Here is a 23560-nt window from a genome sequence, read left to right on the forward strand (position 1 = left end):
TTTTTTTTTTTTTTTTTTTTTTTTTTTTTTTTTTTTTTTAATTTTTTTTTTTAATTCCAATCAACTAAAGTACAAAGTCTAATTAAACCTAGGATGTAATTGATTCATTTCGTTATCGTTTCCTTCGTGTGCAACCATTGGCGATTCGTAGTTAATCTTGTGTCTTATTGATGTTCTAAATTTTTGATGTGTCGTTCACTGATTTTGGTTAGCCCTTCCTATTTTCCTCAATTCGAATTATTTTCTTGCTAATTACTAATAGATTGGGTGCAGTTTATGATTATCATTGCTGAATTCATGCATGTTGCTAATGCTGAGAAATTGTACATTCACCGTTGACAAGGAAAATAGAAGATGCGCGAGGAATGTGAGGAATGTGAGGAATGACCAATTTGGTCTGAGATAAGTGACTAAATTGGTTTAGTTTTTCTTTGGATTTTGAGTTGATTTTGACCATATTCACTTAAAAGTTACAGTAGAGTATTTAAGACTAATGAGATGACTAAAATATGACTCATTAAAGAAATTTTCTGTATGAAATGTAATTGAAAGCATGTTGGATTATCGAAATATGATTTATTGAAGAATGTTGCGTGAGAACTATAATTAAAAACATGATGAATTATATGTTAGAGCAATTCACTGTACTCTGTATATGATTTGCTAAAGGTTGAAGACGTTGATGTGGTCGGTTCAGTTGAGTCTGTGGCAAGATACGTCTAAAACTTACCTCCCACCACCTCGTACGCTTCTTATCTCACCTCGATTTCTTCTACAAATTTGCAGAGAACGTTGCAAGAAAGGGTTATGGCTGGTTTCTTGGTCTCTCATATACTTTAGATGAAGATATTTGCGGGACAACATCTCTTAGAAACCAACGTCCTTGTCGAAGCTGACCCAATTCTTCTTCCTACTAGTTAACGCACTTCTTAAGCTTATAGAAACAACCTTTAATGGGTATAGTATTTTAGACTTATTTATCTCTCTGACTTCTTTCATAAGAAAAAAAAAATATATATCTTATCATCACGAAGTTAAAGGAACAAAATTTAAGCAACGACATGGAGCTTAGGGATTGAATTTTGAATTTCTTCTAATGGTTCAAAAACTTACTCATAAATTGTAACGACCCAAAATTTCCACATACTCAGAGTCGCTACTAACGTCTCATGCTCATCTATAATACAGAAATATAACTCTTACATGAACATAATTGATAATAAAAAATTTCAAGAAAACGTTTAAAACAACTTCTCCTCTGAAAAACACTGCCATGGTCTTACGTGTTTAAATATGAAATACTGAAATTTAGAGAAACTAAAATAAATACAAAATAATTTAAAACAATGAAATGCAAAACAACCTATTCTAACTTAAGACTAGAAATTTAAATATGAGTCTACCCTATGCACGTGCCACAGTCTCTGCTCGCGATGCCGCCGTCCTCCGTACAAGTGCGCCTCGCCTTTACCTGAAAAATGATGTGGCACACGGCCTGAGTATTTCAAAGAATACTCAGTAAGTGGCCCCACTATAGGGGGCCATGCAAATGCAAACACATGCAATCATGATTTAGGGACCTATCTCTAATCATCTTAGGGGTGGCCTCCAGTCTCGAACAAATTGGATGTGTAGTACTTCCCTACACACGACTCACACGTGCGAGTGTGAATCCCCAGGGCGCTCGCACACCCCCTGGACCCTCTGGTCAAGCTAATCTGTAGCGACGTCCGGAGGTCAGCGGAACCCCATAGTGTCATGCACCTCATGAACACCCTCATCTGTGTGCTTTCGCACCTGTGCGCATACGCGCTCATCATACGGTGCGCGTCCGCACTCATCATCTCTAGGGGAAGTAGCCCTATGCTTATGAACATACAATATGCATGAGGTCCCTCTAAATCCATCATAATGTCTCTTCTGACACAACCCTCTAGTCTCATCTCTTTGTTACTCTGGGTAACACATACTCGTGGATATTTATATTAATATCATTTTCACGCTCTTAGGGTTGTGTCCTATGTCGATCTAACGACATGATGCAATATGACACTCATCATCATATAGCATGCTCAATATGGAAAACATCATCATATTAAGGTAAACGTCACGCAATCATCATACTCATCATATTGCCACAAAGTGCATCAAACATATCAAGTACGACATTCATCAAAATATATAAATACTGAGCACATCATCAGGTATCATAACCCACACATCATCATAAGTCATACATCATCATAACTCATATACCGCATCATACGACATAGTTCATACAACATCGTAACTCATACAATTTTTAGCCTATCCTATAATAAGGCCACTTACCTGGTTGGCCTTAGCCGAAGTACTCCCTAATTTAATTAACGTAAGCTCCCGTTCCTCGAGAGTTGCTCTAAAGGTTACTGGAGTTCGCTTCATATCCCACCGTTCGTCACCTTTTGTTAGTATTTCACATTTTAATTAATAATCCAACTAACAATGTGAAATACGGCTCTAAAACGGTCTCAGTAAAAATCGAATTCCAAGTTTTCATTGTTTCTAAATTTTCTAAAACTCAAATTGAAAATAATATTATTTTATGCTGCTCTGAATCATCAATCCAATTATGGTTTGTTATAATATTATATTATCTGGATACAAACAATAATAATTTTTCACATTTTCCATTTTCTTTCCGTACCTCTTTGTTCTCTTCTCTCTGTCTTTTTTTTTTCTTCCTACAAATGATTATGCAATTATAAAACAATTTCAATCCATTCTGTTCTCCTCCTTTCCTAATATGACTATCCAATTAATCTATTCTTTTTTCTTTCTCTTTCCCAAATGACTATCAAATTCATTTACAATCCCTTCTAATTTCTTTCATAAAACTGACTATGCATCAATCAATTATGATTTTCTTCTCTTCCCTAAAAATGATGATTCATGCAATTGACAAAACCATTTTCAATCAATTTTGATTTCCGAGAAGAGATTCAAAAATCTAAATAATTGAAAAAAGAGAGATCTAAAACAATTTTTCTATCTCCTGCAAAAATAAAAGAAGAGATCTAACTTACCCATAAATTTTCTTATCTCTTCCCTTCCTATCAGATCTTCTTGGAGTGAAGCCATTCCTTCCCAGTAGCCATTTTTTTTTTCTCTTCTGTTTCTTTCTTTTGCAGATCCCTTTGCAGTTGGATGTGTTGGGGAGATATTTGGGGAAGGTGGAGAGAGGGTCCCTACTTTATTTTTTTTTTATAATTATTATTATTTTTTTCTTTTTTTCTTTTTTTGGGTCGTTACATAAATGACTTATTCAATTACTCTATATACGAAGCTTGAATCTAATGAAAGGGGTCTTGTTGGATGAATTCATGCCACAAACCTCTAATTGATTTTTCTTTTCTTCCCCGAATGTGGCATTTAAGAACTTGAATGGGGCAAAACTGTTTCAGCCATTTTAGTCCTCAACTTCAAAAGGAAACTTGTGAGTAATCTTAGAACTATACGTGGTTGACATACCATAGAATCATACCCAAAGAATAACTTAAAAAAGTCTATAGTATATGAATAAGGTTGAGTGTCTTATCGTGGTAACACTATTGATACGACCCACTTTATAATTGTTATAAATGATTCGATCCAAATCATTTATGTGGAGATACGTGAGTGGGGATATCCTATACAATGAGTTTGTGTAAGACTAGACCACGAAATATTTAATCTCTTTTTATTTAGAAAATTAATATTTCATAAAATGATTAGATGTGACTCGATCTTTATCTTGAGTGAATTATGAACTCGTACCTGTAAAGGCTTATCCTAATTTGTATGGGTGCTAGTGACTTTTGCAACCAATTCAATATGTCTACCATTGACCAAATAAGAAGGTGGGAAAATAATTTCACGAGATGGAATTCACTCCTTCTCATATAGGGTAAGTAGACAACTCTTCAGTGCCGATTTTGAAACTTAAACAATTGGGTATCACCCTCTCATATGCCCAAGAAGACTTGGTTTATGATTAGATCATAAACAAATTGTTCGTCACAAACTTAAGGTGAAAAATGTAATTACAGAGGTAAACATGATCTTTTATCCCAATTGTAATTATGAAAACTCGTGATGGATCGACTTGCTTATAACGATTAAACAATGGACACAACTTATCATACAATGCATAAAAATGCAACTCTCGGTTTATAATAACCTACCGTTAATGAATGGAAATTGATTAATCAAGGAGTTCAATTAATTAATTTTGTATCATAGAGCTTATAATATTTAGGTTAATAACTTTCTCCAAATTTTTCCTAGTAAGTTTGCTTAACCTTTTTGTTTTGTTTAATTCTAAATAAAATAAAAGCTTATTCCAACGTTTCTGCTATGCGAATGAAGCGTTCATTCCCAACATAGGTTATCTACTTAAGTTTAGAGATACGATGATGTATAAGTTGCCTTAATAGTGATCATAGATGTTCTTTTACGATAGATCATACTTCCTAGAAGATGAGGTTCAAACACCGGAAACATAAGGCATGGTGGTAGAACATTGAGGTCGTGATGCTCCAGCCTCGTGACATTGAGACTGAAACTTAGTAAAGGCTAATTTCTAATTAGGATGTATTTCTGATCTAATCGACCATCATATTTACTCTAGAGGTCTTATAGTCCTTTATAAAGATAACAATAGAAACTCTGATTGGCTCGATCATTCATGAAGTTTAATCCATCAACTTTTGATGGAGGGAAGGTGGATCTTGTCGTAGTTGAATCACGATTGGAGGCTATAGAGACAACCTACTAGTATATCAATTTTCCTTAAACAAATGAAGTCCATAGCGCTTCCATGTTGCTAAGTGAGGTGCATTTTTGGTGGAAGCCGGCCTCCCAAACAAGGACCACGAGCAAAGAGACCATCACTTAGTCTCAATTCAAAGAGGCATTTTTTGAAAAGTATTATCACGTAACCATGTACTAGAACCATGCAACCTTTCTAAGTCTCAAACAAAGAGACAAATTAGTGGAGGAGTACGACATAGAATTCAACAAATTATTCAAGTTTGTGTTTGAGTTAGTGGACACTAAGAAGAAGAGGATTGTTTGTCTTATCATGGGTCTCCACGAAGAGGTCCAAGGATTTAGTGGCTCACGTATATAGTGATTACGCCTATGCCCTTAGAGTCGCCACCCTGCTAGACATGCACACCTAGATGGGTAAGAAGGCAGATCATGCTCATTAATGACACGAACTCCTCTCAATTGCACTAAAGGCTGGAGAAATAACCAGATAATAACACCCGACATAGAAGAAGGATAAATTTAGTGCTTATGTCTATGTCCTCGGAGTAGCTACCCTGTTAGACATGCATAACTAGATGGGTAAGAAGGCAGACCATGCTCATTAATGACACGAACTCCTCTCAGTTGCACTAAAGATTGGAGAAATGTTCGAATAATAACACCCGACATAGGAGAAGGATAAGCCCCTATGCCCAAAAATGTCATTAGAGGCATGAAGGAGAGTGCCTAATAGGTACTAGTACCTATTTTAACCGTGGCAAGATGACCACAAGTATGCTAACGGCCCATATTGAAAGAACAAGGATAATAGACATGCAGATAAACCAAACCTAAAACCAAAACTAGCGACGTAGAGGGCCGACAATCCCGACACAATACTCATATGTAATTTACCCATCCTTGCTACCTACCTTATGTACAATTTGACTATATTTCTACCATTCTTCTACCATTCTTTCGTTTCCAAAAAATTTATTAAGCAAGCTCATCTAGAATTAGAGCCACTAGAGAAGACTCTAATTACATTATCTACGCGTGCTGGTATCGAGATATTAGTATACAAAAAGTTAAAGTTATCAAGGTGATGACATTAGAACAAAGATGGGAGGTGACATTGGCCATGGTAAATATGAAAAACTTTGACATCATCCTTAGAATAGACTTGCTAGCAACAAACTACGCTTATATCGATTGTTGTGCTAGATAAGTGACATTTAAACCCTATCAAGGAAAAACATGAAGTATAAGGGGAAGGAAAAACGTGAAGTATAAGGGGAATATTCTGAAAGTACATTGAAGGTCATATTTGCCCTAAAGGCCAAGAAGCTAATTAACCACGGAGCATGGGCATTCCTAGCCACTATCTAATTAACCACGGAGCTTTAGAAGGTAGCCTTCATAGGGCATATCATGTCAAAAGAAGGTATTTCAATAGACTCGCCCAAGGTTTCAACCATTATGAAATGCCCCCACCGAACCTAAGTCACGGAGGTTAGGAGCTTCTTAGGGTGGGCGAAATATTACATATGCTTCATTCGATACTTCTCAAAGGTATTAACACTACTTACACAATTAATCAAGAAGGGTAAACTATTTGTATGGACGACAATGTGTGAAAAGAGTTTCATCGACCTTAAGGAGAAGCTTGTGACAGCGCCAGTACTCATAGTACTAAATAATTCAAGCAACTTTGAGGTTTACAATGATGCCTCGAGAAAAGGTCTAGGATGCGTGCTAATGCCAGATCATAAAGTAATAGCTTATGCCTCCTGACAACTCGAGAAGTAAAAGCGTTATTACCCAGCTCATATTTTGGAGTTAGTAGTGGTAGTATTCGCACTCAAAATATTCAAACTACTTGTACGAGAAGATGATACAAGTATAAACTAACTATAAAAGTCTTGAGTATCTATTTATGCAAAAGGAACTTAACATAAGGCAACAAAGTGGTCGAAATTGAAGATAGATTACGACAAAGAAATCCTTTACCATCCAGAAAAGGCCAACAAGTTGGCCAACACATTAAATAGGAAGACAACTCACTCAATTGTATTGATTACCCGACAAAAGAAGCCATAAAAAAATATGCAGAGAGTTTAATAGAATTCATTGTCAAGACGTCCCAACGTGACCGACTTAGTTATTAGCCTAATCCACCTTAGTTGGTAGGATGCGAAGGTGTTATATAAATGGGAGACTATGGGCAATTGTTTGGGACAAGAAGTTGGTCTTGGAGAGTCCCTCCATCATGATCAAGCTCTTAGTTTTTGGTTTCCATTATTGAAAGTTATAGAATACCATTTGATTCCAAACTTATTTCTATACGTTTGAAATGAGATTACCCATAACTTTCATGAAGAAACTAAAAGTTGAGACTGCCTAGAACCTATTTTCCCGATCATTAGATTCGAGACAAAAAAAAAAAAATTATTACCGAGTTGAAGCTTAAAGAGGTCAGATTGTGTGGGAGGAAAAAACAAGTTTAAGGTTGACCAAGGAACCCAAGACTTTGACCGCAAGATTTGAAGCACCCATGCAAATTCGTCCCTCGAGAAACAATTAGTTTGAGGGAAAGGAAAGGAAGAGATTTGATGAAAAGGTCGAGAGCTGAAAGAGTTGGAAAGTAACAAGATTTAAAGCAAGATCCATGGGTTTGCACCATCAAGAAAGCTGATTTTCAAAGGTATTCTAATGACGTTTATTTGACCATGATCCAAGATAGAGCACGAGGTTGGTCCCTTCTTCCTTGCATTTCCCTCTACAACTTTATAAAAGATATTAAGGGCTAAAGCTCAACGTATGGAGCTTTGGAAGACGGTTTTCGAAGGAGGATGATAACGTGGCAAGTCATCACCCCTAAATTCCTTGAGTTAACCCCAATCAAACTAGCTCTCACCAATTTCTTTTGTGTTCCATAAAATAAACTCCATTAGAATCCTACACAAGAAAATTAAGAACCATTCAAATAATCAAGGCACAAAAATCGAGGCCATGCGTGTGCTCCTCGTAAAATCTTAATTGAAGACTTGTTATGACATGATTGGGGTTAAACCAAAGATATGGATAAAATGACCAAAAGGCCCTTTGATGTCTAACAATTGGTTTATTAACCAAATGAGATCTAAATTCATGATTTCTAACGACTAAGCAAATTTTCAAGACAATTGGAGCATGAATCACGATTTGAGTAGAAAATGACCAAAATATCCTTAATACCTAAAACATGAGAATTTAAAGACCTAATAAATTCCAATGTGTTTGAAACTTAATATAACTCTAATATATGATATTGTGATTGACTTAGCATATGTGAATTATGTGAATGATATGTTCACTTCATGGTTAGCCCACATAGTATGAATCATGATGCTACTCTAGGGCTATGAATTTTGGTATATTCCAACAATATAGAAGTTATTCCACAAGATCTTTTTGGCTATGACTCGAACATAAGATTTAGGCTTGTGGGAGAGTCTGGATTGAAGAAGAATAGTTTTGAATTATATATCGGAGAAAGTGTTGGATCTTTTTGGCTCAACCCAATAATTCTATTTACAAGAACTTCGGTAGAATTTGGTGGTATCTGTTAAACGTAGAATAGATCATACCTGTATATACTAAGATAATCTAGGATTTACTAGTTTGTTACCAAATCTATGATTTGAAGGGTTTGTTACCAAATCTATGATTTCATGGTTTGTTATCAAATCATAGATTTGGAATGTAATCTTCATTATACATATCTATAAATACATGAGATCCTGACCCATATAGGTCATCGTGCCATTCAATCTAACATGGTATCAGATCCAAGGTTTATTTTTTAAATGTTTACCATGTCTTCTTCCTCCTCTCCATCCACCATCTCCAACATCGTCTCAACTACCATGGCGACTTTTGGCCCAATCCCTCTACACCATGCTGTCACAATTCGTCTAACCAAAAACAACTTCATCATATGGCGTGCCCAGCTCCTCCCCTACCTACGGAGTACGAAGCTTATGGGCTACCTTGATGGCACCAATGCCGCACCTGCCAAGCTGGTCTCTTCCTCAACTGCTGTTGGTGCTGAGCTGGTCTCTAATCCGGCCTATAATCAATGGTATGATCAGGATCAATAGGTCCTTAGCGGCCTTCTCTCCTCCAGGTGTGAGGAGATTCTTCATGATGTGGTTGCCGCTACTACGTCCAAGGAGGCGTGGGATACCCTGCAGCGGATGTTTTCATCGTCAACTCGTGCTCGCACTACTCAGATTTGTGTTGAGCTCGCCACGTCCAAGAAACGAGATCAATCTGCTGCAAATTATTTTTGCAAGATCAAAGGGCTAGCCACCGAGCTGGCCGCCACCGGCTCTGCCTTGCAGGATGATGATGTGATCGCGTATCTTCTCACTGGTCTTGGCCCTGACTATGATCCCTTCGTCACCTCAATGACTACCAAGAGTGAAGCCCTCACACTTGATGATGTGTTTGCACATCTAATGACGTATGAAGCTCGCCAACTACAACACCAAGCTGAACTTCAGTTAAATCCGGGATCTTCGGCCAATTATACTGGTCGTGCTGAACTTCAGTTAAATCTTGGATCTTCTGCCAATTATGCTAGTCGTGGTGGTCAGCAGAAGAATTGTGGGCGTAGGGATCGTGGTCGTGGTCGTTCTCAAGGTTATGCACCCTCTCGTCCTGCTGGTGATCGTCGTGGCCCTTCTGCTCGTCCTTCCTGCCAGATCTGCGGCAAAATGGGGCATACTGCTATCCGCTGCTGGCATAGGATGGATGAGTCCTATCAAGATGAACCTTCTTCTGCTCCTCCTACGGCATTGGTGGCTACTTCCTCTTACAAGATTGACCCAAATTGGTACAGCGACACAGGCGCTACAGACCATATCACCAGTGACCTGGATCGTCTCGCTGTGCATGAACGTTATCATGGAGGTGAACAAGTTCAAGTCAGCAATGGAGCAGGTTTGCATGTTTTGCATACTGGTCATTCTCTAATTAATACTGCTACTCGTCCTCTTGCATTGCGTAATATTTTGCATGTGCCTGAAATTTCTAAACATCTTCTTTTCGTTCATAAATTTTCTCGTGATAATGACGTATTTTTTGAATTCCATCCTTGGCACTTTTCTATAAATGATCGACAGTCGAGGAAAAGTCTCCTAAATGGGAGGTGTGAATCTGGTTTTTATCCTATTAAGTCATCCGATGTCGATGATCTCAAGCACGCCTTGGTGAGCAGATCTACTACTCACGCCCAATGGCAGGCACGTCTTGGACATTCTTCATCTCAAGTAGTAAAATCAATTTTGCGTCTCAATAATATTTCGTATGCTAGTGAGTCATCTTTATCAGTTTGCAATGCGTGTCAGTTAGCAAAAAGTCATCAATTACCATATACTAGTTCTTCCCATAGGTCTTCGTCACCTTTGGAACTTATTTTTTCGAATGTTTAGGGCCCTGCACCTCCATCTGTTGGGGGTTTTAAATATTATATTAGTTTCATTGATGATTTCAGTAAATTTTCGTGGATCTATTTGATGCATGATCGTACAGAAGCTCCTCGTATATTTTTGCAATTCCAAGCTCATGTTGAGCGCCTCCTAGATACTAAAATCAAGTGGGTCCAATCTGATTGGGGTGGGGAATATCAGAAAATTCATAACACATTTTTTCGTTCCCTTGGAATTGGTCATCGTGTTTCGTGCCCTCACACACATCAACAAAATGGGTCTGCTGAACGTAAGCACCGTCATATTGTTGAAACTGGCCTAGCCCTTCTAGCTCATGCTCATGTACCTATTAAATTTTGGGACGACGCGTTTCTTACCGCCACATATCTCATCAATCGTCTTTCTACTCGTGTCATCGATAAAAAATGCCCCTTAGAGCTTCTTTTTCATACCCCACCAAATTACTCCTTATTAAAAAAATTTGAGTGTGCTTGTTGGGCCTCATCTTCGTCCTTATAACAAACAAAAGCTCTCTTTTCGATCAAAGGAATGTGTCTTTCTAGGCTACAATTCTTTACATAAAGGGTATAAGTGTCTTGACACCGATTCTGGTCGTGTCTATATGTCTAGAGATGTCATATTTGATGAAAATGTTTTTCCATTCAAAAGAGCCCCACCTAATTCTTCCCCAATCATGCAGTCGACACATAATGACCCTGATTTGTGCACCTTGCATTTGGGTAATAGTAGTACTAATTTGGAGAATGATCACATGCATATGCCTGGGCCTACTAACTCTTTGGATGCAGAAAATTTGACGTCTACATCAGCTTCGAAATTGCCGCAGCAATCCTCTGCGTTGCTGCCATGCGAATCGGCGTTGGTTGTTCCGCCAATGATTGAGGCCTCGGCTCCTCCGCCAGCAGATGATATTGCGCAATGCCCAGTCGAATCCTCGGCCGCTGGTCAACCAACTGCTGTAGCATCGGTTGCTCCCCTCACAACGGCTGATACGGCTATCCCCTCAAATGTGGATCCTGCACCTACTACTCATTCGTATGGTACTCGATTAAAGCACAATATCAAGAAACCCAAGGTGCGTACAGATGGAACAGTAACATATCTTGTAGCTCGGTCTTCTGCCTCTGAACCTACTTCACATATTACTGCTATGGAGCATCCTCTCTGGCGTCAGGCAATGAATGATGAATTTCAGGCACTTCAAAAAAATAAGACATGGCACTTAGTTCCTCCTCGTGCTGGTCTTAACGTTATTGATTGCAAATGGGTTTTCAAACTCAAGCAAAAGCCAGATGGCTCTATTGATCGCTACAAAGCACGCCTGGTTGCTAAAGGTTTTAAACAGCAGTATGGCGTTGATTATGATGATACCTTTAGTCTAGTTGTTAAGCCCACTACCATTCGGCTCTTATTATCTCTTGCTATTTCTCGTGGTTGGGCTATTCGACAGATTGATATTCAAAATGCTTTTCTTCATGGCTTTCTTAATGAAGATGTTTATATGAAGCAGCCCCCTGGATTTGTGGATTCTCAACACCCTGGTTATCTCTGCAAGCTGGATAAGTCGCTTTATGGCCTTAAACAAGCTCCGCGTGCCTGGTTTTCTCGCCTTAGCTCCAAACTATTACAGCTGAATTTTACACCTTCAAAGGCTGATGTCTCTCTTTTCATTTTTAACAAGACGGGCATTCAGATGTATATCATCTACGTTGATGACATTATTATCATCAGCTTATCTTCTACGGCTACTGAGAAACTTCTTACACAGCTTCAGGATGATTTTGCCGTCAAGGATCTTGGTATTTTGAGTTATTTTCTTGGGATTGAGGTCCGCCATACTTCCAGTGGACTTATTCTGACACAACATAAATACATTCGAGATTTATTAGCCAGAACCAATATGCTCACCTCCAAAGGTGTGCCCACACCTATGCTTCCCAGTGAGAAGTTGTTATTGAATGGTGGTGAAAAGCTCTCACCTGAGGATACTACTCGCTATCGAAGTGTCGTTGGTGCTCTCCAATATTTGTCTCTGACACGTCCTGATATATCCTTCTGTGTCAACAGAGTGTGTCAGTTCATGTCCTCTCCGACTTCTATACATTGGGCGGCAGTCAAACGAATTCTCCGTTATCTACATGACACTATTGATATGGGTTTGTGTCTTACAAAGTCCAGCACTGATTTGTTGAGTGCCTTTTCAGATGCTGATTGGGCTGGGAATCCTGATGATCGTCGAAGCACTGGAGGCTATGTGATCTTCTTTGATGGCAATCTTATCTCTTGGAGTTCGAGGAAACAATCGACAGTTTCTCGTTCTAGTACGGAAGCCGAATATAAGGCGGTTGCTGATGCCACTGCCGAATTAATTTGGATCCAAGTCCTCTTGCGTGAGCTCGGGATCTCGCAAGCGCGAGCGCCTAGCCTATGGTGTGACAATATTGGTGCCACCTACCTATCCGCCAATCCAATCTTTCATCGACGGACGAAGCATGTTGAGGTTGATTATCACTTCATTCGTGAACGAGTATCGACTCGTCAGCTTGATGTTCGACTCATATCTTCCAAGGATCAGCTCGCCGATATCATGACAAAGCCACTGCCAGCTCCTTCTTTTAGCTATTTTAGGCGCAATCTGAACTTAGTAGTACATCGTCCAGATTGAGGGGGTGTTAAACGTAAAATAGATCATACCTGTATATACTAATATAATCTAGGATTTACTAGTTTGTTACCAAATCTATGATTTGAAGGGTTTGTTACCAAATCTATGATTTCATGGTTTGTTATCAAATCATAGATTTGGAATGTAATCTTCATTATACATATCTATAAATACATGAGGTCGTGACCCATATAGGTCATCGTGTCATTCAATCTAACAGTATCAAATACAATAAATATATTTTTTCTCTTTAATATATTTAATATAGAATTAAATTAGATTCCTCCAAATTAAATAATTTTTCTTTATTTATATTTAATATATTAATAAAAATTTGAACCTTCAAATTAAATATATTTTTCTCTATTTATATTTAATATATCTCATATATTAAATATTAATTTAAACTCTTCCAATTAAATATAATTTTTCTTTTATATTTAATATATCTAATATATTAAATATTAATTTGAATATTTCACACTTGTTTTCAACTAAATTGAACTTTTTAGTATTAGTATGAGCTTACAAGAGGACGACTCTCGATTATAAGCTCCAATGATACAAACTTAATTAATTAAACTATTTAATTAATCAATTTTCATTCATTGATCATCTATTATATACTTAGAATTGCACTCTTATGCACGGTAGAACAAGTTGTGTCCATTGATATAAACATTACAAATAAGTCTATCATTCACGAGTTGTTTGTAATTACATCTTGGTCAAAAGTCCATTTTACTCATGTAATTATTTCACTTTAAGTACCACTTATTCTCTAATAAATAATTTGTTTATAATACAATCATAAATAAGTCCCTCTCCAAACAATGAGAAGATAGGGCCCATTGTTCAAGTATCGAAATCAGCACTTAAGGGAACTACATATGGGAATGAGTGAATTCTATCTTGTAAAATTTTGTTCCCAGCTCCCTATTGAGTCAAGTCTAAAAAATGATAGATATATTATAGTGACTCGGTTACAAAAGTCATTCTCACCCATGCAAATCGAAGGACAAGCCTTCACAGACAAAAGTTCATAACTCACTCAGGATTAAGAACAAGTCATGTATGATCATTATGTGGAATATTAATCTTCCCAATTAATAGATTTATAAGGAGAGATTAAATATTTGGTGGTCTAGTATTATACAAACTCATTGTATAGAATACTCTTATTCACATGTCTCCACATGAACGATTTGGATCAAATCATTTGTAATAATGACAAAGTGGGTCGTATCAATAGTATTACCAAGATAAGACACCCATCGTTATCCATATACTATAAACCCGTTAGGTTATTATTTGAACATGATCACGTATGTGGACACATATGGTTCAAGATTACAATAATAGCCTTCTATTTTTCTTACAATGAATAATATTAAATTGTAAATAAAATTATCAAAATTATTATTGAAAACTAAATAATTAATTACTAGATTTAGGGCATAAATCTAACATCTTAAGATTGCTAGGTACAACTCTAAACCATGTCTTAAATAATCTCTAAACCATGTCTTAAATAACCTTTGACTTCCTCATATTTTCCTCATCTACGTGAGATGTCATGCCATGTTTTTTTTAGAATGATGTCATGTTTTATGTTTCATGTTTTTCCTCACCTAGATAGAATGTCCAACCCGAGATGCTCACCCATGTTTTTGCAGGTTATCCTTCCCTACGTTATTGTAGGCTCTTTTTCCCTATGTTTTAGGATGTTTTGGACATGTTTCTCACCGGATAACACATTTCACGTTTATATGGTATTCACGAAAGATGTGACCTTCTAAGTTTTTCATGGAGAGCAATCTTGGAACATGTTAGAGATAGCTACCGAGTTGACTAAGAACCATGATTCAAGATCAATGTCCTAAGACTAAGATCCTTATGTCAAGAAACCATGTTAAGTCCTTCGTTAGAACAAGAGAGTATTGAACGGGAGAGGGAGCCATAGAGTGGCACCCCCAAATCCCCTGGATATTTTTGTATAATGTAAATATATATATATATATATGTGTGTATTTTGTGCACGTTTTTCTCTTTTCATTTTTCGAAGTTTTCTTGTTTTAAAAGAGAAATTTTTTCTTTGTATTTTCACAACTCTTTTGCGTCAATCCACGTTGCGATATTTGCTTCAAACAACTCAAAAATTGAGTTGTGACAATACCTCCATTCAAATGTCTTTACATGAAAAGTTTGGATCAAATTATTTATAACAATTATAAAGTTAATCGAATCAATAGTGTTACAAGGACAAGACACTCAAGTTTACCCGTAAACTCTAGATCATTTAAGTTACACACTGCTTAGGCAAAGCAAGCTACAACGCTAGAGAAGAGATTTGTCACTCAGAAGACTTGTGATGCCAGAAATGGGTGAACCACCTCCTTCATACAGAGTGGGTCCGGTAGTAGTAGAGGTTCAACCCGAACTTCCTAGAACCCAAAGTAAAATTCGTGGATACCTATTAGGTTAAAGGATGCGATGAGACTCTTTGCTTACTGAGAATTTTATACTCAGCTCTTTCCTCTTTCTTTTATGTTAGGTGTCAGCAAGATGTCGATAGAAATGTAGGAGCACTCGAGAGTTATGTAGTTAGAGGGATAAGAGATATCTGTTAAATGAATACGACTCTCCACAATGGTATGATATTGTCCACTTTAAACATAAGCTCTCATAGATTTGCTTTGGACTTCCCCAAGAGGCCTCATATCAATGGAGATAGTATTCCACTGGCATGAGGCCTTTTGGGGAAGTCCAAAGCAAAGCCATCAGAGTTTATGCTCAAAGTGGACAATATCATATCATTATAGAAAGTTGTGTTCATCTAACATGGTATCAGAGCCATGCCCCTAAATGATGTATCCACCCTATAAATTATGTATAAATAAAAAAGTTGAGTTGAGTTAGATTTTTTGTGTAGTTGAATTTTTGTAAAATCTAAAACTCGGATAGGTTACTGACCTAAAAATATGATTACAAATCCAACCCAATTCTATCATATTTTTAAAATTATTATGAAAATGAAGAATATTTAATTTATGTAACAAATATTAATGGTGAGTTATTGATATTTAATTGTATGAGATTTTAGTTATTAATATAATATGTATGGTTGATAAATAGGATTTTTAAATAATTGGAGAAAAAAAAAAAAAAGATGAAGTTAGGTTGTGAACTATATTTAGGTTAGTTCAGTCACCAACCCAACCAATCCAAAATTTTTAATTCAAACGGAAGATAGATTAAGATGAACACTATAATAAATATTTAAAAAAAAAAAGTTAAATGGAAAATGAAAAAAGAAATAACAATATAAACAAGAAAGAAAGAGAAATTATAGCACTTTGTTGAAGCAGTTGAACTGCAAATTCCACATACAAATCCTAATTCCCAAATCCCAAATTCCAAATATTCTCTCCAATTTCCATTTTCTTTTCCCCAATCTCTCATTTTTCATTTCAATCCAAATCCATGGCGGTTGAAGATGACTTCAGTTTCCCCACCGCCTTCGACTCCTTCACCCGCTGCAGCATCGATTCCCCGCCTCTCTGGCGCGCCTCTCCCGCCGCATCTCCCATTTCCGATTCCAACTTCAGAGACACCACGGCCCATACTGACAGGACCGATCGCTTCGCCGCCGTCACATTTACGTCCTCCTTGCACAGGAGGAGGAAACTCGAGAGCGACGAGGAGACGGATGCCGCGGCGGCGGAGAAGATGGATGTGCTCTGGGAGAATCTCAACGAGGACTTATCGAGGAATCGAAGATCGAGGTTGATGAAATCGGCGGAGATTGAATCGGTTGAGATAGCGGATTTGGATCCGTCGCAAACGTCGAGGAGCACGGCGACGAGGAGGAAGAAGACGACGACGGGGATTGTTAAGGTTTTGAAGAAGCTTTTCTTGATGCAGAACACTTCCCGCCGGAATCTGGAAACTCGATCAGCCTGAAAAACGCGTCGGATTTTTATTTTTCTCAAAATGTATAAATTAATACATTATTTATTTCATCTTTCTTTTTCCACCATTCAAAATATTTCAAAATTTTTAACCCAATTTCTTGTTCTTCATTCATTGTAAAAGGGGTAAATGTGGTTGGGAGAAATGTGGACTTCTGGTATCTACCTGTTTGAATGGGGGGGGGGGTTTGGAATTTATGTTTTTAGCTACATTTCATAATGCTAAAATATTTTACCATAGTTACAAATATAGCTTCCTTCAATATAAAACTTACCCAACTTTGAAATCTTATATATTTCGAAATTAAGAAATCATTTACCATATCATATAATAATCTATCAACGGTCCATAAGTTATATTTTAAGTTTTATTGGCTTGTGAGCATGCGAGATGCAGCCCATGCCTAGGCAGTTCAAGTCATGTATAATTCCAAATTTACCTATGACAGTTACAAACTCTCTCTGTTGAGATTTTTGAACCTTCAAAACCCATTTTGGAAGTAAGAAATTACTCTATTTTTTTTACTCCCACCTACCAAGCTTATTAGGTTTATAAAATTAAAAGTTTGGGGTAGACACCAAATTTAATTTTGGAATGACTCATCAAGTCTACTAAGTTAACTTTTTTTTTTTTTTTTGGCTTGTCAATCCATTTGTGATGGGACATAACCAAATTTTGTACATTTTGTATTTTAGAAAACTCATCCTAGAAAACGTTTCGTATTCTTGGGTCACTTAGATTAACCAACCAAACCCCTTTTGAGGGCCTAATCAACTTTTGAGGGCCTAATCAATCTTTCACGCTCATCATCGGCAAAGCTTTAACAAGTTTGCTTAGTCATGCTTGTTTAAGACCCATCATAACTCATACCTCAAGTTCAACTAAACCTTTTTCCGACCATGCTAAAATGTAAGAATTGAACTCATCCACGGTATTGGTAAAAGAGAGAATATAGAAAATAAATTGAGTCTTTTAAGTTTACTCCAACCATGCTAAAATTTTCAAGACAATCAATCTCTTCTACTGCTTGGCCCGTAGTAGTACCTTGACCAACCCCAAGTCCAATAGAAGCAAGCCCGACTGATATGGGAAAATCACTACAAGGGTAGTAAGATTCGGATTACCTTGTTGATCGAATATCTCAAGGCAAGAACATTGTTTAAGATTCGAATCACTCCACAAGCAAAATCGATCATGTCTAGCTTGAATGATTCTTGTTGATTAAATATCTCAAACACTTGTTTGAGATTCAAATCACTCCACAAGCAAGATTGATCATGTCGAGCTTGAATGATTCTACATGTAACCTAAACTACATAGAATTGTAAAGAAACTTAGTCATTGGCTAAAGAAAAGCACAAATGTTTCTTTTACTATATTTTCCAAGTCTACCTTACAAATACAACATACATGGCTTTATATAGCCTAAAAATGAAACTATTAAAGGCATTCCAAAAGTTGTAACATTCATACTTAATGACCATAATTAACCATGATGTAAATGTAACCTAAAGTAAATAAAAAGTCCTAAAATACAATAACTCTAAATTATTCTAAATGGTAACCCAACCAAAATTTACAACAATCAAACTTCATTCTTTTTTAATGTAGCATAAATTGAAACATTTTGTGATAATTTTGACAACCTTTTCTTCACATCTTCAATAAAATATGTTATATGATTGATGTCTCTTGGTTCATATCACCGACCGCCAATCAGTAGCAATAACGGAAGCTGCAGAAATCAATAGATTCATAATAAATTCCTCACACCAAAAGAAAGAAATGGTTAATGATACAATCAATGAGTCAATGAATTATAACTTATTATTCTATCGCTTTTTATATTTTAGAATACTCATCCCAAAAAACGTTTCGAATTTTTGGGTCACTTAGATTAACCAACCAAACCCATTTTAAGGACCTAATCAATCTTTCAACCGGCAAAGCTTTAACAAGTTTGCTTAGCCGTGCTTGTTTAAGATCCATCATAACTCATACCTAGGGTCCAACTAAACCTTTTTCAGATTAAAGATTCAATTAATTATCAAGACAATAAAGCAATTAAAAATGTAAGAATGGACCACATCCTTGGTATCGACTAAACCATGCTAAAAAATTTTCAACTGAACTTTTTGAACATGTTTAGGTTAAGCATGACATAATTGTGTGTTAGAGTGTGTTGGTAGTCTTATGTGTCATGAGGTTTTGAAATATGACATCATACCGCTATGATGTATTATATGATCAGTATTGATATGAAATCAACCCAAGGGACAGCTCTAATACTAAATGATATCGAATCACTATAAGGGGAATAAGATTCAGATTATCTTGTTGATCGAATATTTCAAGGCAAGAACACTTATTTGAGATTTGAATCACTCCACAAACAATATCGACCATGTCTAACTCAAATGATTCTTGTTGATCAAATAACTCAAATGCTCATTTTACTACTTTTTCCAAGTCTATTTTACAAAGACAACATACATGGCATTAAATAGCCTCAAAATGAAACTCTTACCGATTCACGAGGTTGTCTAAGAGTGGTAACTTTCCTACTTTATGGTCATAATTAACAACGTTTTCTTCACATCTTCATAGAAGTATATTATAGGATTGATTTCTTTTGGTTCATATCAAGTATTGTTTCAAGTAACGGACAAGAAACAATGTTTATTCGTGTGAATGATATTAACAAAGTGCAATTAGCTTGTAAATAGTATGTGTGAAATTGATGGTTATAGTACGAACGTGATAATCAAGGACATAAAGTATGTATGTTAGGTTAGGTAAACAAGTATAAGTACGTTAAATTAGGTTGTGTCATGATCTATATGTTAGGAAAGGATAGTAAACACGATGTGGGAGTTTGAGCATGAACGTTTCTTATAATTGAAACCATTTACAGAGTATTTATATATATTCTCTAACGTGGTTTTACTGCCACATTAACCTTTTTGGCTCAAATTTAATTGGAGTCTGCACACAAGAAAAAATAGTAAAATATTTTAAAAAATGACAAATTACCAAATTACCCCTAAACTTTGAGATAATTACAAGTACGTTCTAGAGGAGACACCTTATCATATCCAAGGGTCATAATTCAAGGTTGGTTGCTTGTTGATCGGAGAAGATATTGCCGACGAGAAATCCAGAAGACTCAATCTCCAAATCACGATGATTCTAGAGATTTCAATGTCGGTAAGCTTCCTCTATAAAATCTAAAGTTGGGGCATTCATATGGAACAAGAATCGAGTTAGGTCGAGCTTTCAATCGTGAGTTATAGCCGTTTAGTTTTTTAGTTTTCTACTCTTGAGTTTCTTCCAAATTTTAGAGAAATTGTCCACCATTTTCCTTCAAACTTATTCATACCGCTTCTAAACAAGATTATCCACAAGTTTTATAAAGGAATCAAGCGCTAAAAGAGCCTAGAACCCATTCCCCAAATCTTGTCCACCATTAAAGAAGTATTTCCATAGAAGACCACGAAGAAAATTAGTCCCAAGAACGTGCCCAAAAGAAGAAAATCAGTTTTAGGTATAATTTGGGAGCAAGTATCGAATTCCTATCTATGGTCCATTTTTTCTTAAAATTGAGCATTCCTTTAGCTTCAAAGGATTGAATTGAGTAGCTTTGATGAAGAAATCAAGAGCTAACACGCTCTAGAACAAGCTGCCCAAGAAAAGGAACTTCTACATTTTCGGGTGTGTTGCAGACGGAGAAAAAATCCTCAAAATTAAGGCCACATCTAAAGACATTCCTCCAAAACATTTTCTTAAGCTAGAGGGAAGAAGAATGAGGAAGAAATTCCATGAAGAATTCAAGGTCTGAAAACCTCTAGAAACGGTTGTCCAATAAGATTTGTATGGGTTGAGCTCTGACGAGGAAAACAATTTTCGACCAACTTTGGAGGATAATTTTACTTAGGCTACAATCCACAAGAAAGTATAAAATCAATCCCTAGCTCTTCCTTGTAACACCACCTTTAAGTTTCATGAAGAAATCAAGAGAATAAATGTAGTAAACGGAGCTGGAGAGGCAAAGTTTCAAGCAGCAACGACCACGGTCGTGCGTGTCTTCTTCCTTCCAGAGGGAAGGAAGAAGACAACAACATGGTCGATTCCATTGTACCGGCTATGTCAACCCAAACTTCAACCGATTAGGTTTCCACACCCTTATAAGGAATCTTTCGTTCCCCTCTCCAACCGATGTGGGATCCACAATCCACCTCCCTTAGGGGCCCAACATCCTCGCAGGCACACCACCTAGTGTCTGGTTTTGATACCATTTGTAATAGCTCAAGTCCACAACTAGTAGATATTGTCCTCTACGCACTTCTCAAATTGGGCATGTGCATTCTTCTAAGCCGAGAGGAATGTGAAGGCTAGTTGTTCGAGCTTTGCTCATGGACCTAAAGCTGATAGGCAACTTCGAATCCGAACCCGTAGCCCAGATGGTGGTATAGTTTCCAAACCTAATGCCTGGTATGCAGTCTAGTTCTTCTTTAACAATTTTCTGCAATACTTCCCTTTTTCGAACCACTTTATGGACACTTCCTAATCACTTTCTAACAACGTTTCAGTGGCAGAACCATAAAGGTAATGTAGTCGTTACAGATGAGAAACAAACCGACGAAGAAACAAACTCACGAACCTATAAAGTTCCAAATTATTTCAACCCAACCCATCCGACGCAGAATCGAGTACAAAACAAGCAAGGCACAATTCAGCAGCAGCTACCAAATTAGTTAAGAAAATAACTGTAAAAGCTATGATAGCAATGAGAAAATAGTATTTGATATCCAACTAACTCAAAATCCAAAAGGAAGGCTGTCTGGTCTGTCCAAAAACAAAACGGCTATTTGCATTTTCTTTTCATCTAAGGAAAAAACAATGAACCTGGAACTGATGCTTTACCCCATAGCATACTTCTGGGTCCAAGATCGAGCGTTACTTTCATACTTGGCTCGGTCATTCTTGTACATATGAGCTATCTCAGGCACCAACGGATCGTCTGGGTTCGGGTCTGTAAGCAGTGAGCATACAGACAGCAGCACCTACACAATTCATCCCCTAACGAATCATTACACTTCCATGGTATTAGACACAAGATTGGTATTAAACCAAAGATGGCATTACCTTAGAAACCGTAAGAGCAGGGCTCCATTGCTCTTTCAAAATGTCGAGGCAGATACTTCCATTGTTATTGATGTTCGGATGATAAACTTTGGTCTTAAAAGAAACCTACTCAAACACACAATATAATTCTCATTACTATTACAATTACAAGGAATTCATTAATGAATATGATACCTTTGGAGGTTTAAAGGGATAGTCTGGAGGAAAGTGAATGTTGACTGAAAATACACCTCCAGCATAAGGGCTATCAGCTGGACCCATAATTGTTGCCTGCCAATGAAACATGTCTTGACCAACAGGCCCTGTAAATAATCATCAAGGGCAAGCCATTAATCCACAAAGCTGACCCAAACTAAGTACAAGCAGAGGCAGAGATATGATCCATATATGGATTAGCATTACAAATGATTCAATATCGCAACAGTGCACAAATGGGTTCGCATTGAAAATACAGAAGAATGGTCAGAACAAACCAGCACTGCAAGAAACTGGAGGATCCTTTTGGAGGTCTTTCAACTCTTTGGCAATGCGTCTGGAAGCCATGACAGCTTGTAGATCAGGGTCTGCCTTGAATGAAGGAAATAAACGATCAGTTCCCAATGGGCGATATACCCAATAAGCTACAATTAAAATTAAATTGAAGGGAACACATAACGAAAACAAAAATTGAGTCCAAGACTCGTACTCGTAAGGAGAAACGCAGAATTTTGAATACGAAACGAAAAGCCCTACATGCGAAATCAAAAAAAGAAGAGAAACCCATCAAAATTCAACGAAAACCCATGAACAGAGTGTGGATGAAAACCCTGAAAACCCTTGAGAAACAGAGAGAGAGAGAGGAAAAAGGGGGGAAATCGAGGGATTTAGGTCACCTTTGGAGGAGAATTGTGAAGAGATTTGAGAAGCGCTTGGAGGGGATGGATCGAAGAGGAGAAAGGTGTTTATATATGAAGTTTGGGAAGTCTGAAATTGTGAAATTGCTTCATGCACACGGCTTCAGCTTCGGAAATTGTTCAAAAAGCTTATTATATTTTCCTGTTTTTTTGAAGGGAAAAGGTTTTATTCTTTTTGTTTGCGTGTATTTGAGTGATGATTTGGTTTGTTTTCTCTCTGTTTTGGGCTGGGCTTTTAAAGAGATGAAACTTCTTTTCTATTGTTGAATTAGCGTACAAATTAGGCTAATATGTTCTACTTTCAATTTTGTCTTCAAAATATATATGTTAAAACTTTTGAAAAATTAGTAACGCGTTAACATTAAAAAGTTTGGAGATAATCTTAGAGCTTGGGTATAGTGATAATTTTTTTAAATTTTTTTTTATAGATATAAGGAGTGTTTATTTTTAAAATTTTATGGATATTTTTTTAACATATTTTCCTGTTAGTAGTATTTTTAAAAAGTTGAAGTGTATTAATAAGAAATGTGAAATTCAACGTTATTTTTTAAATAAAATAAGTTTTGTATCCAAAATTAATGGGTGTTTTTCTTTAGTTTTTTTTTTTTTTTTTTTTTTTA

At 36.7% G+C, this 23560-nt stretch overlaps 2 protein-coding genes and 1 non-coding gene across 5 annotated transcripts; 2 read left to right on the plus strand and 1 right to left on the minus strand.

Moving 5' to 3' along the window:
- The first annotated feature begins 9146 nt into the window (after positions 1–9146).
- Positions 9147–9286, plus strand: LOC111438432. Its single transcript, XR_002709666.1, has one exon. It is a non-coding gene; the product is annotated as a small nucleolar RNA Z247 (small nucleolar RNA).
- A 7127-nt stretch (positions 9287–16413) lies between these two features.
- Positions 16414–16893, plus strand: LOC111438391. Its single transcript, XM_023076296.1, has one exon. It carries the CDS (start codon positions 16414–16416, stop codon positions 16891–16893), a length of 480 nt encoding a protein of 159 aa, XP_022932064.1.
- Positions 16894–21656: 4763 nt separating this feature from the next.
- On the minus strand, positions 21657–23148 carry LOC111438420 (ubiquitin-conjugating enzyme E2 5B-like). Of its 3 annotated transcripts, none has more exons than XM_023076342.1 (5): positions 22920–23148; positions 22521–22610; positions 22222–22349; positions 22048–22152; positions 21657–21965 (listed from the first exon to the last, which is right to left on the minus strand). In XM_023076342.1, exons 2-5 carry the CDS (start codon positions 22588–22590, stop codon positions 21822–21824), a joined length of 447 nt encoding a protein of 148 aa, XP_022932110.1. In that variant the 5' UTR covers positions 22591–22610; positions 22920–23148; the 3' UTR covers positions 21657–21821. The 3 variants fall into 3 exon arrangements, with proteins under 3 accessions (XP_022932110.1, XP_022932111.1, XP_022932112.1); XM_023076343.1 differs by having other exon boundaries at positions 22521–22614; positions 22920–23078; XM_023076344.1 differs by lacking the exon at positions 22920–23148 and adding an exon at positions 22733–22751.
- Between the last annotated feature and the right edge of the window lie 412 nt (positions 23149–23560).

Source organism: Cucurbita moschata, unplaced genomic scaffold, assembly GCF_002738365.1.
Source record: "Cucurbita moschata cultivar Rifu unplaced genomic scaffold, Cmos_1.0 Cmo_Scf00074, whole genome shotgun sequence".
Lineage (NCBI taxonomy): Eukaryota > Viridiplantae > Streptophyta > Magnoliopsida > Cucurbitales > Cucurbitaceae > Cucurbita > Cucurbita moschata.

Excerpts from the sequence above, each read along its gene's own strand:
- LOC111438391 (XM_023076296.1), top strand. The coding sequence starts at position 16,414 with ATGGCGGTTGAAGATGACTTCAGTTTCCCCACCGCCTTCGACTCCTTC.
- LOC111438420 (XM_023076342.1), bottom strand. The coding sequence starts at position 22,590 with ATGGCTTCCAGACGCATTGCCAAAGAGTTGAAAGACCTCCAAAAGGAT. Across the intron at positions 22,153-22,221 it reads ATCCCTTTAAACCTCCAAAG|GTTTCTTTTAAGACCAAAGT; the intron begins GTATCATATTCA and ends GTGTTTGAGTAG. Across the intron at positions 21,966-22,047 it reads CTGCTCTTACGGTTTCTAAG|GTGCTGCTGTCTGTATGCTC; the intron begins GTAATGCCATCT and ends TGAATTGTGTAG.